The sequence below is a fragment of the Dryas octopetala genome, chromosome 6, assembly GCF_963921425.1.
Source record: "Dryas octopetala chromosome 6, drDryOcto1.1, whole genome shotgun sequence".
NCBI classification, from domain to species: domain Eukaryota; kingdom Viridiplantae; phylum Streptophyta; class Magnoliopsida; order Rosales; family Rosaceae; genus Dryas; species Dryas octopetala.
The window spans coordinates 13485406-13503103 of record NC_141371.1 but is presented as its reverse complement, the minus strand read 5'-3'; the positions used below and the strand labels follow the sequence as shown (position 1 = coordinate 13503103).

The following is a 17698-nucleotide window of genomic DNA, read 5'->3' as shown; positions in this document are numbered from 1 at the left end:
AATATATATCATTCATGTGGCTAAGATGAACCGAGGAGTATGCTTCACCAATGTCGTGCTTGGACTTGGAGGAGTGGGGCATTAGTCTATGGATTATATGTGTTCCTTGTTTGTTTGAAAGAGCCTGACTTAAGGACGATTTTCTTTTCTTTCTGTTTTTCTAAGCAGATAATATACGGTTGATGAAAAAGAAAAATTAGAAATTGCAGAACAAAGCAAAGATGAGAATTACTAGTAATCCTCATGATGGGTCCTTGGCAAGGATGGATATGACATTATCCATTTTGTTTCGTCTCATTCGGCGACCGTATATATTAATCAATCAAATGGTTTGTTCAGTTACATTATGATTAAGAATCAATAGTTTAATTCAAAAGAATCAGTGGTCATGATTTATTTTGTACATCCAGTGTTGTGCACCATGATCATCTACAATCTACAACTTTAGAATTAATGTTGATACACAACTCCAAGTCATGTGTAGGAGTTGACGAATATAAGACGTACCCTACACATCTTGATTTAATTATGTGAGACTTTTCTTTAGTGCCATTGTTACTGTCTGGCAGTGACAATCAGGTATTGTTATTGTTTGATAGTAACAATTACTTATTGCTACTGCATGGTAGTGACAATCATGTATTGTTATTATTTAATAGTAACAATTACCTATATATTGCTACTACCTGTCAGTAATAATCACTTATTGCTACTGTCTTGCAGTGATAATCAGGTATTGTTATTGTTTGATAGTAACAATTACTTATTGCTACTGCTTTGCAGTAATAATCACCTATTACTACGATCTGACAGTGACAATCATTCAATATGAAAAAAAAAAATATATATATATATATAAAATATCATAGCCTAAAGGAATGTAAAAAACACAATAATAGGTTGTCACTCTTAAACATGTAATCAAATCTAAATAAACCAAAATTAAAGCTTCTGCAATCAAAAGCAACCAAACAAATTAATTAATCAGATCCACATCACCTCTTAAACCCACAAATAAACAAATAAACTACATATCAACCCAACTAAAGTTCGGTGACTGAACCAACCCAACTAAAGTCCACCAGATGGAGAAGACGTAGCTAAGTTCAAGCTGAAAGGTCCCAACTAAAGTCCACCCCCTAAAGCTCCCCATTTTAAAATGTAGGTAAGTAATTGATGTTTCAAGTTTAGTGTTTAAAATTTATTTTCCTTTCTAATGAAGGAAAAGAGCTAGAAATGCCTAGAATCATTCATAATTACCTTGAAAAAAAATTAAATAAAAAATAAAAACTACATAATATTAGACAAAATAAACTCAAAAAGAAAAATAATGAGCAGAAACTCCAAACACTAGTGTTGTTTTATTTTTTATTTTTTTATCCACAGAAGTGGGCCCACATTTGATTGAGTTAAAGAGAAGTGGTGCAAGTATGACATGCGGGAGGCCACGTATATATAGGCGTAAGTGGCATTGCTCTGTTCATAACTGGCTTGTGTTCTGGACAAGCAAGAGAAGCATGATGAGGACAAAGCTGTTGTTGGCAGCAACAATGGGTGCTCTCCTCTCAGCTCTGCTTACTCTCAACGCCATCAAGTTTTGGTCTCATCATGCAGAAGATGAAGCACAGAAGCTGCTCTCCAATGACAACAAGTTTGGGCAGCAGTTTGAAGCAGGCGTTCAAATGTTGGGTAGTGGTGGTGTTGGCCCTGAGAGCTTTGCCTTTGATCCTCTTGGTGGAGGTCCCTATACTGGAGTCTCAGATGGCAGGATAGTCAAATGGCAACAACACAAACACCAATGGATCAATTTCGCTCTAACTTCTCCAAACAGGTATCAATTTATACTAAAAGTAAGACTTTATATTTTGAACTAAAATAGTTTAACCCTCATCAAAAAAGGTAATTTTAGAAGACTTCTCATCAATTTTTGACTAGATAGCACATGTGAAAAAATTGAGTTGCTTAAGTAGAAACTTGGTTTATCATTTAGCAGAGAGGGTTGTGAAGGGCCACATGAACACGATCAAGCGGAGCACATTTGTGGGCGTCCATTGGGCCTATGTTTCAACAAAACCAGCGGTGACCTTTACATTGCTGATGCTTATATGGGCCTGCTCATTGTGGGGCCTGAAGGTGGCTCGGCTTCTACAGTTGCGACAAGTGCACAAGGCACTCCAATTCGATTTACCAATGCCTTGGACATTGATCAAGAACAAGGAGCAGTGTATTTCACAGATAGCAGTTCACAATATCAGAGAAGGTACAATGTCACATACCCTCTATGTATATAGATACTTCCTTTTAATTTGAGAACTATACTATATATTTTGGGGGAAGGGTGATCGAATTTGAGTGTAATTCTACAGAACAAAGTTCTGGGCTTTTCTTATTTCTTTAAAACGTTATTTTTCTTGCATATGCTAAAGCCCTTATCTTTCAAAAATGTCATTAGATAAGTAAAGGCTTGTAGCTCCAGTGATTGACAGTATTAATCCTGCACCCAAGTAAGAGCTTAACTCTCGCTCACCTCCTCCCCAGTCTTATGTCTCTACTTTATTCCATAAAAATGGTCATTAGATTTGAGCTGCATTTTTTGATGTAATATAATAACTACATAAACATGATATGTACATATATATTACATACATAAACAAAACACCAATAGTTATGCTGTGAATTACTCAGCTACGTTGGTGCACAAATTTTCCAACCCTACAATGCTAAGCAAGTAAGTTGTGCACTTGTCATAATTTTTCAGGAATTACATCTCTGTGATATTAAGTGGGGACAAAACTGGAAGGCTAATGAAATATGACCCTGAAAGCAAACAAGTAGATGTTCTTCTTGAAAACCTCTCATTCCCAAATGGGGTGGCACTGAGCAAAAATGGAGACTTCATCCTAGTTGCAGAGACCACTCCTTGCAGGATCATGAGGTACTGGTTGAAAACGTCGAAAGCCGGAGCATTCGAAGTCTTTGCTGAGCTTCCAGGATTTCCAGACAACATCAAGAGGAGTCCTAGAGGGGGCTTTTGGGTGGCAATTCACTCAAGAAGGCTGTGGATTTTGAAATGGGTTCTTTCATATCCATTGATAGGAAATACACTGCTTAAGCTGCCCTTTTTGAACATTATGAAAGCTTATTCATATGTGGCAAAATGGACAGGGAGCAGGGGATTGGCAATCAGGTTGAGTGAGGAAGGTGTTGTGTTGGAAATGCTTAAAGACACAAGTGGGCATAGATGGAAGTCTATTAGTGAAGTGGAGGAGAAGGATGGAACTCTTTGGATTGGATCAATAAATATGCCATTTGCAGGAAAGCATAAAATTTAAGGGTTTTTCTCCCCTTTTTTCGTTTATGGTGTTAGTTTTTTCTTATTAATTTACATGACTTTTAACAAAAGTGATATATATTTGAAACTCTAAATTTAAAATGCTATACAATAAAAGTAAAGTTCATTTCCTTTCATTCGAAGTTTCATATTTTGTTATCAACCAAAAAGAAAAAGTTTCATATATAGTTGAGGACCCAAGACAACTATTAGTTGTTCAGTACTTAAGTAAAAACAAATCCAATGTTTAAAAAATGCAAATACTAATTATGATTCTCTAAGGAAAAGAATAAGAGAAACTCAAACCTGTATTCTGCTAAGTAAACATGTCACATTGAATGCTGATTATGAAGATAGTGCAGCATTGCAGTCAACTTTTCACTTTTCTGCATAAAATAATGGTTCACCAACAACAAGTTAAGCTTAAAAAACCTCTTGAAAAACATAGCTTCTTGGTAAAGGTACTCATAAACTTTCTTCACTCTGCACTTTCAGTACATCTCCAATATCTTGGGAATTCATCTACGAACTTTCAAGCATTGCCCTCTCAGCATAACACATCAATTCCGTATCTCGTAAATGTGCCCTATTTCGCTCCCCCAAATGCACCATAAAACACAACAAAGAGCAGTTCTTAACATTACTAGCTTCTGTTCTAAAAGCTTGCCAAGTGCCAACCACTTATTACTCCAGAGTCCAGGACAAAAGATGGTACAGAAAAACTGAAAACTGAATGCAATGCCAATTTTCTGTTTAGATTTCTCAATACATGTTCAATTAGCAAGAAAGTATGATTAATAGCGGAATATTTACCTTTGGAGACAAACTAAAAAACTGAGATTCACTAGTTCCCCAAGAATCCAATCTTCTTTAAAAGCACTTCAATTTTCAGTTACTGTCCCACCTTTTTGCACCAACCAACAATAACATATGAGAGTTTATCTACAAGTCTCTGGTCCTGCAACAAAAGCTAATAAATTGTATACAACTTCAGAGATAAAAGAAAATGAGAATTTTATTTATGTTAGTCATATAGAAGTTTAGATCTAGTAACTATCATACAAGTTCAACATGTCCTGCAGTGAAAGCTACTAAATGGTATATAACTCCATAAACAAAAATAAAATGAGAGTTTTATTTATGTTACTCATATAGAACTTCGAATCGAGTAACTATTATACTAGTTCAACATGTACTGTAACCCTTAATAAAGGAATTCCTCTCTAGATAAAAAAGGATCTGCAAACAAAAGCGAGCCATCGATTTCTTTTGATGCATAGGTTGATCCACGAAAAAATGGATTTAATAAATAAACAGGCATGCAGTGGAAGTAGCCATGAACCTTTAAGTGACAGTATATTCTCTCTTGCACGAAACAAAAAATGCAAAGAAGTTTCAACATTTGAGGAATTTTAACCACAAACTGACATTGCAATTGCACATGATTGATTAATAAATAGCACAAATGATACTTTCATTGTTGTAAAAGGTGCTGAAGTTTCAAAGTTCACTGTGATGGTGAGAAGGATCTGTATCAACTTTCTATTCTGAAGATACATATTAACTTCATAATGATTTTTTTATCAATGGCAACAAAGCAGGGTCTACAAAAGGGGATCCAAGCCACGTCCATGCTACCGGGACTTGTCAGATGGCTACAAAAGGGGATCCAAACAATGATAGTTTTGGGCTACTTGGGGGGCCTAAAACCCAAGTCCATTGATTGTTGAAACTAATGGGTAGGCAAATAGAAACATAATACTACTCGTCTATTTCATCCCATTGGCTGATTAATTAGGAACTAAACCGAACTAAACCTTACAGTTCATCCCTTAAAAAAGGGTATTTACACCTTTTATCCCATATTTCCTGTTATTACACAAAAGCCCCCAAAATTCTCTATAAATAGAGACCTCAACCAAAGGAGAATTCATTCAGAGAGAGAAGGGGAGAGCAAGCGTACCACTCTTTTCTTTCCTAGCCATGCCATCACCACAACCCTCTCCATGCTACCTTTCTTAGCCATGCCATCATCATGCCTTCTCTGCAAATCATAGGTTCAATCATGTTTTTCCTATAATTTGGAAAATTATTCATGCTTTTAATAATTAAAAATAACTTGTACTGTGTACATTGATATAATTTTGATAGATATTGTTTCTTGATAGTTTGTCGCCGCCTAAAGGTACAAATTATGCTTGGAATTATCCTAAAGAAAATTTAAAAGAGCTTTTTATAATTTTGATCAACCAGAAAGAAAAATTACTTTTATAATATTTTTTTAAAAAAAATTATAATTGTTAAATCTTCCTATTGGGTTTAGCAAGCACCTAGTTCCACTTACTCAAAAAATTGGGCTGTTGTACAATCTACATTCCACAAAAAATTGCCCCAACAGGAAGATACAAGCTTTCCAAGCTTCTATTGGAGGCAAAATACATAGATCCCACTTGGGTTGTCCTCTAAGGATGGGCACTGAACTGCATGCCAACTCCCTCCTCCAGTCCCTTCAACTCCACCACCACCACATTTGATTCCTTCCATCATTATACTAAACCAAGTCTTCTTCGTTCCAGAGATTAGATATGCATGATTTTTTTTAATGCTTTTGCTAAGTTTTTGATTTATGTGAGAGAAGCTAGAGAGATGGATAAATATAAGCAAAGGTTTATTACACTTTATATGCTCCAACGTTCAGGTCATTTTTCATTTTGCACCTTGATCTTTAAAACTTTACAATGTATACCCTAACATTATGTTCGTCTTTTGATTTATATCATTTGTTAATGTGATCACTCTTTTGAGGTATTAGCGTTTACATGGATGTTATAGAACCTAAGTTTTCTTATGTGGCAAGTGACAAGAAATCCACCTTAACTTCTATTGGAGCATATATCTTGTGAAATGACATATGTGGATAATTTGGGTGGGAAAATGGTATTTAATTTACAAAAATGCCTTTAACAAAATCTAGGATGAATGCCTCGTAACAGACTATGTAAAAAATTGCGTTGATTTTATAGTTTCCACACAAGCAAATAATACTTTAAAAGACGGTCAAATACTATCAAATTAACAAAGAACATAAATTGAAATACATATCTAACTTTAAGGCATATATTATACAATTTTGAAGGTCATGACTACGGTCCACGGACCCCTCACTCCGTCGTGTTTGCACATATTTTTCATTCTTATATGGTAGCTCACCAAATATTTGATGAGACACAACGACAGTGGAACCAACGAGGAAGACGACCATTAAATATTAAGGCACACTTGAAATCAAATCCAAAAAGACAGTTTTACAGCCAACATCTGACTCTGAGCACCACATGGTACCACGTAATTTTTCCATTTGTTTATTTGATAGATTTAACGGATTGTCTTCAATTGCAAATTAGTAAACTATAAGTTTCTAATTGGCAAAATTAAAACTACATGGATGAAGGTGAAAAATCAAGCAAATTACAGAAACTATAAATGTAATTAGGCCAAAAGGAGCATAGCATGCAGTTTCCTTATAAATATGTCCCTCTACGTATAGACCCATCACTTACTACTAAGCCAATGCTCATACTTCCTCGTAGCAAAATCACAATGAGCATGCTTGCAACAAAGGTTAAACTATGCACCATGCTTTTTTTTTTTGGGGTAGACTAGGTCTCAAATAAGAGTAAAGATTATATACTCAATAACCACAGCTTTCATTCATCTATACAAGACTACAAGCAAAAGTAGGTCGTCCAACAACAACCCTCATGTCTGTCTTTAGATAGTTCTTCTCTTACACCAATACAATATTTGGTTCTCTTTTTTCTGTCCCTTCTTGGTTCTGGTTATCGTTGTACTAATGCAGCCAAAATATTACCTTACGCAAATTACAAAGACTCCAAGCAAGTCAACAACAAAAGGAGATTCTTGCTTCTACTCACAGAAGATTAATTAATGTGAACCACTCTACAATTCTACCTGCATAATGTTACAAAGGTATGTTAAATGTGCCAGTTAATGGAAACACTGCCTACCCAAAAAGCATGATCTTAATTAAAGCTAGCAAATGGAGCAGCACTAACACATTAACTTACATTGCTTTATTTTCAGTTTGTTTTTAACTTTTGAAGAAGCTTGTTTGTGGAGCGATTTCCAAAGTATTATATGGTACATAAGATAAGGAACTGTTTGGTTGAAAACTTAAAACTAATATTAATGTTAATACTGGATATTGCCTACATCCTAATCTAGAATTCTTAAAGAAGTTTTAACTAGCCACTCATGCATGTTATGTTGTTAGACTGTCAATTTAAACCATTGATTAGGTAGATTCATGTTAACATTTATAATCCAAATTCACAATATGGCAACATACTAAATACCTAACAAGAACACTACCCAGTATGTTTATGTCATAGAAAAGGTGTTAAAGCTATCAAAGAGCAATCCTCAAGAAAACTGCATTAATTTTCTAAAACAAATATTTTTTTATAAGAAATTTGCTAAAATGAATATATGCTTTCCACATGCTAAGAAAGAGCAAACAAAATAAGACCCTACCTTTGTTTTGACCTAATATTTCTTCTTGTGGATGAAGAAATATGACTTTTCTGATCTTTCATATTGCTTTTCTTCGCTTTGGATTTCGAGGGCCCTGTCATAGTAGCACTTTAGTACCAATGTCCAACACAATTAACTTTACAAAAAGCTGTGGTGCTTAAACTACCTCTGATGTTAACTTTTGGCGATTGAACTTCATTATCACCTGGTTCTGATTCTGTCAACTCACTGGAAGCACCAGAATGTTCTTCTGACTCTACAGATCTTGATTTTGACAAGTCATTCACAGGCTTGATCATCCCTTTACTAGATGGATCAATGACTTCACCATCTGTTTCTACACCAAATACCTGAGGTTAGACCCTAACCACACCGATTCAGAAGCACACTACACATGCATGGAATTCTTTGGTACAAAGAAGCAACAGGATAAAACCAAAAAATCCTGTGCATTCAGTTCAACATGCCATATCAATGATATCCATCAAAGAATAAGATAATAAAAAAAAATCTTGAAAACCTAGTAAACTGTGAAAGACCAAACTTTGATGTTTGGTCCTCAAATTCCAAACCTTTAACAAAAATTACCATAATTCCATATAAAAGCACCAAAACTTAATTAAAACCCAAGACTGAAATGTTTGTGCCTAGAGGTTGATGCAAATCACAAACTTCTGCATTGTTAGAAGATTGTATAGCTTATATTCCACACTCTATTGGTAAGCACAATATCTTGATTACACATAAGTTGATGATACTAACCTTCAACAATATCGGATTCTGAACTAGCATCTCCAGTGTTCCTAGTAACCACAAAAGCTTCCATGCTGCTGATCTTCTGTTGATGAATTTGGGCATTTCTTGCTGTCACTTCTAGTTCCTTCTTTTCCAAGTGTAACTTATTCAGCTTATCCTCAAACTCCTCAATGCACAATTTATGTTCTGGTTTTGCAAACTTCTTGCCCTGTTTCAGATAATGTATGAAAAAAAAAAAAAAAATACACTTCACATTATGAATGAGAGGATGCTATAAGAGCAGATTATTCAAAACCTTGTTTATTATGTTTTTAAAGTGGTCCATCACAGTATCCTCCGATAGGACATGTTCAAATGTCTTGAATGACTCCATGAGCCTTTTCATGCCCTTCTCAGTGAATGCCAGCTGAGAGAGGCAATAAGAAATATATTCCCATTGTCTGACATCTGCAGCAATAGATTAGCCAATAAGAAAAATATACTTTTATTATTTACGACTATGCAAAAACATCAACGTTAACATATATTGTCAAGAAGACAACATCAGAGAAACATGAAGAAAATGTGACTGAAAATTTCAGAAACTGTTTATTATGGTTGCGGGTACGGGAATAAGCAGCTTCCATATCCCAGGCATGATGTTACAGATAATAAACAGCTTTAACTAAAAGAGGCAGAACAGGAAACAGCCTTCTGGTCCTGGAATAACGTGAATAACCTTTATCATGCGGGCATTAGACTCAAATGGACACGGATGAACTTATAATAGTGTATTTCCCATGAAGTCCAGGAAAAACATTCAACTTTTAGGTGGCTCGCAGACCGAAAATAGAAAGGGAATAAGCAATATTGAGAATATCCAATGAAATTCCATATGCAAGTACCAAAGCCTCTATAAACTTTTTTTTAGAAGACAAACAGCTCAAAGCAAAACTAAAAAAAGCAAGGTGTCGCAGATAACTAGAGCAATAAAACAGAAATATCATTATCTAACCGAAAAGACAGAATGAGGTATGTTGTCAATCTGAAAACTTGCAATGGTCAGATAGTATAATACTATACACTTCAACAATAAGTAAATGCTTAACACATGAAGGTCATTGTGACTTTATTATTTTACACCTTAAATTGTGTGAATGTCATAAGTTGAAAAGTGGCAAAAAATGAAAAGAGCCATCAAATCATAATTTGTTTTAAACAAAAAAGGAAGAATACGGGAAATGCTTACCTGTAACTCCACTAAACCTATTGCAAAGCTTTTCAACAAGAGCTTCCATTTGTTTGTCCTGCAGAAATTCCAGATTAATAGAAACTCATAAACAATAATAGTAAATAAAATCAAAAATTCCAAAAGGAACTGGTTGAATAAATTGTACCTTCTTGATGGAACCAATCAAGAACTGCATGATGTTGCAGAAAGATTCTCTCTTCAGATTCTGGTTGGATAGTTTTCCAAGTATATCTGGAAGTAGATTATATATTGGATTGCTCCCTGAAGGCATAATTGGGGTGAAAAAAATTGTAGTCATTTTAAAAGGAAATTTCATAAGACCAAAAGAAAAATGATAGTGCCAAAACTATGTTACTGGATGGATATCAAAATTTACCTTTCTTGGATAACTCGTTAAAAAATAGTTTAGCCAGATTTGCAATCTTCTCATCTTCATCTTCTAATCGTATAGCCATTTCATTTATGTAACCTTTAACCTGATCACACAATAGCCAGAATGAGAGCCCACTTATCATAAGAAAATAAAAAGAACAAGCAGCATTGCCCAGCCAGTCTCTCTGACCTTCATCATGTCATTTAGTATAAGGTGTGAAAGCACCAAAACAGCATTCTTCCTAACAGAAACTGAATGGTCCTGTAACCTGGAATACATATTCTCTGTCCATGGTTCTAACAGATTAGGGAACCGAACTGCCAAGTCTCCTAGACAAATTGTGCAATTGGAACGAACAATTTCTGATTGTGCACTGTCCACAACTGTGAAGAGAAGCTGGAGATTTGCATCACTGGAAATTACACTTAAAAGTCAGAGATCATGTTTGATTTTTCTAAATACATGCATGCACATGCATTTGCAAGACACAGAGAGACAGAGACAGAGAGAGAGAGAGAGAGACAGAGAGACAGAGAGATCACCAGAAATTTGCATCAATAATCATAAACCGACACATAGCAAGCATTGCAGACACTTGTAATTCCGGATACTGAAAGGATACAGCAGTCAGTCAATATATTGAATTAGTTAAAATAAAATTTAAATGTAAATTTTTATGATAAGAAGGCACAAACACATTATATCGAAGAAATGCACTTGCAATGTTTAAATTTAAAAATAATAGTACATACAAAGTTACAAACTAAATTGTAATTACATATATGACATCACTCATAAGTTTTTGAAAAAAAAAAAAAAAGTTATAAAATTTCATATTTTCAATCACCTCCAGAAAGGCCTATTTCTTATATAGCTAATCTACGAGGATGAATTCATTTATCATGATTTAAATTTCATAGAAAACCAAAGGAAATTATGACATTAAGCTCTTGTTTCTTTCTGTTTTGGTGGGTTGGGGGGGGGGCAACGGGAATTACCTTTTGCATCAAATTAAAATTTCTACATAGTTTTGTCAAGAAAGTTGCACAATGTCCAATCAAATTCTTCTCAGAAGAACCACCACTAACTATTTCTTTTTCTGCTTTTTCAGAGAGTGTATCAAGTATTGCATCTTCAGAGGCAGCAAGGCCCAGCTCAGCACTGATACCATCTTCCTGCAGGATGGCATGAAAGAAAAATACTTCAAACTCAGTAAAATTTATTATAACAAAGATAAATTTAGAAAAAAAAAAATACTGAATAATTGCTAATAACAATACCCTATTTCATTGATTGATTACTTATGCAATATTCAATCTCACCTTTGGGGTATCAACAGGTATTGTACCATTAGCATGCTGAAAATCAGAATCCATCTTCTCTTTCCCAATTTTCTGTTTCTGAACCTTCCGAAGGCAGGATTCAACGTATACCAGCTGGTTCATGGCAACATGACTTACAACAAAGAGATATCTACTAAGCTTTGCTACCTGAACTGTAGTAAGTATGCCAGTAGTACCACTGCTGATTTCATTCTGCAACTCCTCACCTCCACTACAATCAAATGCAGAACCAAGGGATTTTTTCACTAGATTGGCAGCTAATGTTTCTGGAGTTGGATGGAGTGTATATATAGCAGCTATGGCTTTGTCAGCAGCAGCATACCATATGTTTTCTGGAAGCCAAAAACCAGTAATTAAGCTTTCTAAAATACCGAAAACCCGGCTTCCATTACTAGACAACAACTTTTTCCTATCCTCTGCAGACAATCTTTGAAGGGCAATGCATGCTGTCCTAGCAAGCAAAGGTTCAATTTTAGCCCAACGACCAAATCCAATATCAATAATGTCCTGTAAATGAGAGCCAAGAACTGCAGTGGATGATTTTGCTGCCATGCAAAGGACAGACAACGCACCACAACTTTGCTCTGCAGTAGTTCCACTTATGTTGAAGCAAAATAAATCCCATAATGCTGATATCTGCAAAAACAATCATACAAAAAAGAAACATAGACCCATGCTCTAAAATCAATATTAAGGTTGCCTGTTGGTATGAATTTTTTTTTTTTCTCTCCAAGTAGTATCTGTGGGAATCACAATGAGATTCAATTGTTATGTGTATGTATATACTTGCTTACATGCAGGGAAAATGTCGCTGAACCAATCATGATAGCAAATATATTACAAAGTGTTTATATAAACCCACTTGGTAAGGGGGAATAGGAAAACTATTTTCTCCATTGAAAACACTTTCTTTAAAACTTCAACTGAGTTATAAAATTTTACATATGTGAAATTTTTATATGATATTTGTCTTAGTTGACATTTTATATTAATGTCAATATTACAAACATGCCAACAACAACTTTATAACTTAACAAAATTTGGCTTCTGCTTGCCTAAGCAAAACAATTTTAGTTTGTCAAGCTGAAAGCATCAAGAATATGTGGATCTTTTGTATGCAGAATAAGGAAATATTTTCAATTAAATCTCACATAACTGGAAGCTTTCAACTAACATAAGCAAAATATTAGTATGAGAATTGAAAGTGAACATACCGCACCAGTGGATATATCACCTTTGGACACCAAAGCACCAACTATAAACTCAAGAGCAGCTAGATCTCCAATATTTGATTCTATGGCAAGATTCATAAGGTTCTTGGCCGTTTCTACTGGGTTTTTCTTTATGTAAATTTTAATGAAGGCATTTTCCACAGCTTCATAGATGGATTTATCCTGAGAAAATACCTACAAAAGCCAAGACACATTCAGGACCCTATAAATCTCATGTACCAGTCAACAATGAGCTCCAGAGCAGTTACTCAAGAATCAAGATTGAACATGGAAAAAATTTATTGACCCAAATGGAATGTTAAATCATTATTTCAAGGGCATGAACAAAAATAATAACATACCAGCGGCAACATCTTATGGAGGCATGCTTCTGAGGCATCAATTTGAAACTGAATGCACCTCATTAACAAATGAATTGTGTTCTCAACATCAGTGGCAGAAGATGATGCCATCAATTGAGCAAGTGTTGGGATTGTGGCAGATATACACTTTGAAAACCTTAAGCCAGCCTCAAGTGATGCTACCAAGGCCCTGGTCTGCTCTAAGTTCCCAACATCTGGCACAGAGCCATCCTTCTGACCTATATTTTCTTCCATATGGGGCAAGCAACTATCAGGTAAACTATCCTGCTGCTCCTTAGTCACGCCTGCATTTACATCATCAACCTCACTATCTCCAGAGGTATTACCATCAGATGGTAACCTGTTCATTTCACTTTCTGAAGAGATATCTGGTTCAAGCTCTTTCAGCTTCTTCTTGTACTGTTCTAAGGTTGCTTCAAATGAAGCTATTCGAAGTTGTGGGCCAAATGGGTTATGCTGCAACATCATGATAAGTAAATTTAGTGCAGATTTTCGTACCATTGCACTCTTATCCTCCAACCTCCCGGAAGCAACTTCTGCAAGCTCATTCCACAAGCCAATTGAAACAGAATTCTCTTCGCATAGTTCAGCCCAAACCTGAAGAACCCGACTCCTTGTATAAGCTGAAACATCTCGACACCGCTCAAGCAGAATTTCCAACATGGCTTGCTTGTTTCGAAGACGAGCAGATTTAGAACTCACTTCACCCTCATCATCCTTAAAAGCCTTTGCAACCAACTTTCCCAGGACCCCAACAAGAGCATTCCTTATCTTATAAGATTCCCCACCAAAATGTGGGACAAGCAGGCCAATGTTGATAGAGATCAGCTTAGGTAGCCTATCAGCAAGTTCCACCAAAAAACGACCAACATTTTCAGCCCCAACAGTATCCTTGATGTAGTCTTTGGGATTTGTCCTCCCTATCTCTCTGATAAGAGAATTGGCTAGGCTTCCATCTGTATATTTCTTCTCAGCCCCAGCAACCGCATCGGCAATGTGGGTAACAACAAAATCATATTTGTGAACTAGATGCATGATCGATGCACATGATTGTGCCATGTACTGGTATTTTGTGGCACAAGCCCCAATTATACGACACAATGCATCTTTTGTGTCAGAGTCTTTTAGAAGTGTAGCATTCTCAAACAAAGAAAATGTATTTCTACAAAACCCCAAACAGAGAAATTCAATTTATAATCAACACCAAAGAAAAGAAAAATGAAGTCAATCTGATTGACTTAGTTACCAAACTTACTTGGAAATGAAAGAAAGGTAGTTTTCTTCCAGGCCTGATGAACCAAATAGCAAAGAAAGCTTGATCTCTAATGAATTAGCAATCAAATTAAGTATGCGGCCCCTCTGTGGCTCCCAATTCCATGAGTTCCATGAGTTCTTAGGAGGTTTCTTCCTCGTACTAGCTGTCACCTAAATCCAAGCGAAACGCTTCACCATATTGGCAGCAAAATTGGAAATATCACACTTAATGTAATTACCTATATACATGCTTATAAACATTTTACGTTCATATTCTATACACACATGCTTGCACACAAACACAGATGCATAAATGAAGTAGAAATACAATAGATAAATATATAAACAATTAACATATATATAGAGAAAGAGAGATGTGGGCAGAAAGAAAACACCTTCGTAGTGTTGTTGGAAGTGATGCTGGACTCCTCAGTGAGAACAACAGTAAGGAGGAAATATGTGTAGATTTTAAAAGCATTACGATGTGATGCAACCCGATCCAACACTGGAGTGGCATCATCCTGCCCTTGAGAAACCCGCGAGAGTGAATCAACATTTGGGAGGAGAACACTGAGATTGGACCGAAGACTCTCTACAAGATTGACTTTACAAGATGGGGGTAGACTATTGTAACCCCGAATTAACGAGTACACACGATCAAACACATCTTGCTCTTCTATGCAAAATAGTTCCTTATCGGATAGATCAAAGGATATACCTGTTTGGACAAAAATGGAAGACAAGAATTCAAAAACTGCAAATTTTTTTTTTGGGGAAAAAAAAGAGCAAACACTTTCCCCAATAGACAAACAAATGTGAATTCCGAACTCCAGTAAGCCCATTTGTCTATAATTTTTGCTTAAAATCAAAACAAAAATAAAAAGGGTATTTGTTAGAACAAATAAATTCAGCTAAAATATGTTACCGTTGGCTCATATCTTTCTTGAACTCCAATTAAATTTTTCTAAATTTACTATTTCCTAATGCCCCTTGCAGCCAAGGTAAAGCTTTCGTCTCTCTAGGGTGTCCTTAACAATAAATCAACCCCTATATGGTTGCCTTGACAACTGAGGTAAACAAATGCTAAACATTCGAACTTAAACTGAAACCAGACAAGTGCAGAATATGGATTCGTTTTCTTTAAAAACCAGAAACAGTAAAAAGAGTATAATTTGGCATTTTGAAATTTCCTTTTTACTGGTCTTGCATTGTGAAATTTCCCGGAAACCAAACAGAGCGTTAGAATTGGAAAAATGCTAGAGATAAGTGAAATTTCGTGAGAGAGAGAGGGAAAGGGAAGATACCTTTGACGAACTCTTCGAGTTCGGAGGGACGAAGAGAAGCGATGTCAATGGGGTTCTGAGCGTAGAGGCGGTTGTCTTCGTGTTCTTCTTCTAAGGCTCGCAGGCTTTGGGGAAACACAAAGAAGCGAGCCATCATCAGAGAGAGAGAGAGGTTCTTTCTCTTTCCCTTTGCTGATTTGCTCTCTTTTTCTCTTATACAGATTTCAAATGGAACTGAAAATTTTTGAACGAGCGGGAATATGACCTTTCGTACTAGACGGAATCGGGTGGGCTACGGCTCGGGCCAGAATAGTATTTGGATCCGAGATGGCCTTACCGTGAAATGACAATGACACCCCTGTCCGTTTTCTGTTTGGCAGGCTTTTTTCTTTTTTTGGCCATGCTGGCTTAATTATGCTCAGACAAGACATATATGATATTTGTCTTGTATCTCACTTTATCTTCTATAATTTAAGGTATTTAACATAGAATGTCGAAATAAGAAAAAAACTTATATCACAGTCAATTCGGCTCAATTCTTACCAAGGGCTCAGTAATTCTTGCTAAGCACTCGAAGATTATAGATGCAGGCTACGCCTGCGGTCTAAACACGGGCATATACATCATAAAAACTGTATATGTAAGTTTAAAATATCATAAATTGCAAATACAACTCCAAAATTGCATATATAAATGCCATTCGCGTGCACGTAAGATATAATATCATTTGACTATGGCACAATTTTGCCTTTTGACGTCTTTTTTTTTTTTTTTTTTTTTCTCTCACATCTTTCACTTTTCTCTTCTCTTCTCTCAGTTGTGGGTTTTCATGGTATTGATTATTGAGCGAAAGAAAATACGGAATTACAAGGCAGCAATTCCTATACTTGAGCTTTGTATGCCTCAAATTGTTTATCCTCAATGTAAACAAATAAATGCCACGCCAACGGTGGCAAATTGCAACATAAATACCTAGGGTACCTTTTTCATTTTGATTAGAACAAATAGCTGTGAACATCAAAACATGTCAATAAAACCAACCAAGGGTGCCCCTAAAAGTTAATACTTCACGATGGATGGACTCAACCTTGAAAATATAAATATTTTTGTGAACAAAATTTTTCTACAGATTAAATAAAATAAGAAAGGTGTACCAAATATTTGTATTTAATAAATTTAAAAGTTACAATCTCGTGTGTATTGTTTTTATTGATTATCCACGAGCTTAATGAAAGTATTTGAGTGTTTTGATGTTTGTCTGATTTTGCCCAAAAGTGTCCATGTCCCTCTTTTGAATCAAGAGCTTGTATTTATAAGCCAGAGTGAAATTCTTATTTTAGAATTTTAGATTTTCAATCTATTGATTTGTGGGATTGAGCCCTAATTTTAGTGATTTAGAGTTAATTGGCTTGATTTGAATTAATTTAATATTTAATTCAAATAAAATTATTTGATTTGGTAATTAATTCTTTATTGGAGAATTTAACCCATCAAAGATAATTTCCTTTTTCTTTTCAGCATTTGACTTAACCTTTGGTGTAGCTTCCCAGTGTTAATTGGCACATGTCATTTTCTGATGAATTGTTTTGTGTTGATAAGTCATGTGCCACGTATACAATTGTACTTATGTGTAATCCACAACTTGCCCAATAACCAAGCATTCAAGCTCAAAAATCAGAAAAACCTCCCTAAAATCCAAAGCTCAAAGTTGGAATTCTAATATACGCACGTAAATCCAATAAGAATGAGGCAACATGAAAAAATTAAGGACAACATCGACCTAATAATTAAACAAGCAACAAAAAGGCAAAATTGTAAATCACACTCTAATAAAAAATGCCACCTGACAAGCTAAACACACTAACTTATGTGATTTTTAATTTTTAATTTGTTTTTGGTAATCGAGAATGTTCTGGACCAGCTTTCGCGTATCAGACAAATCTCTTGGGTCAGTCAAAGGCAAACAATCCATGCCCGGC

At 35.4% G+C, this 17698-nt stretch overlaps 2 protein-coding genes across 3 annotated transcripts; one reads left to right on the top strand and one right to left on the bottom strand.

Moving 5' to 3' along the window:
• The first annotated feature begins 1494 nt into the window (after nt 1–1494).
• Nucleotides 1495–3462, top strand: LOC147282581 (protein STRICTOSIDINE SYNTHASE-LIKE 2-like). Its single transcript, XM_086246820.1, has 3 exons — nt 1495–1831; nt 1994–2260; nt 2759–3462. Exons 1-3 carry the CDS (start codon nt 1518–1520, stop codon nt 3330–3332), a joined length of 1155 nt encoding a protein of 384 aa, XP_086102946.1. The 5' UTR covers nt 1495–1517; the 3' UTR covers nt 3333–3462.
• Nucleotides 3463–7881: 4419 nt separating this feature from the next.
• Nucleotides 7882–15873, bottom strand: LOC147282580 (binding protein). 2 transcript variants are annotated; one of them, XM_086248647.1, is made up of 16 exons: nt 15741–15873; nt 14832–15154; nt 14438–14607; nt 13162–14344; nt 12803–12994; nt 11568–12224; nt 11244–11420; nt 10788–10855; nt 10435–10657; nt 10249–10348; nt 10018–10133; nt 9870–9927; nt 8937–9088; nt 8648–8849; nt 8052–8222; nt 7882–7979 (listed from the first exon to the last, which is right to left on the bottom strand). In XM_086248647.1, exons 1-16 carry the CDS (start codon nt 15871–15873, stop codon nt 7882–7884), a joined length of 4023 nt encoding a protein of 1340 aa, XP_086104773.1. The 2 variants fall into 2 exon arrangements, with proteins under 2 accessions (XP_086104773.1, XP_086104774.1); XM_086248648.1 differs by having other exon boundaries at nt 8052–8235; nt 8655–8849.
• Nucleotides 15874–17698: the final 1825 nt, after the last annotated feature.

Coding starts and splice junctions, on each gene's coding strand:
- LOC147282580 (XM_086248648.1), bottom strand. CDS start 15,873: ATGGCTCGCTTCTTTGTGTTTCCCCAAAGCCTGCGAGCCTTAGAAGAA. Junction 14,345..14,437: donor TACCTTTCTTTCATTTCCAA/GTAAGTTTGGTA, acceptor GGGGTTTTGTAG/AAATACATTTTCTTTGTTTG. Junction 10,134..10,248: donor TAACGAGTTATCCAAGAAAG/GTAAATTTTGAT, acceptor TTATGCCTTCAG/GGAGCAATCCAATATATAAT.
- LOC147282581 (XM_086246820.1), top strand. CDS start 1,518: ATGATGAGGACAAAGCTGTTGTTGGCAGCAACAATGGGTGCTCTCCTC. Junction 1,832..1,993: donor GCTCTAACTTCTCCAAACAG/GTATCAATTTAT, acceptor ATCATTTAGCAG/AGAGGGTTGTGAAGGGCCAC. Junction 2,261..2,758: donor AGTTCACAATATCAGAGAAG/GTACAATGTCAC, acceptor ATAATTTTTCAG/GAATTACATCTCTGTGATAT.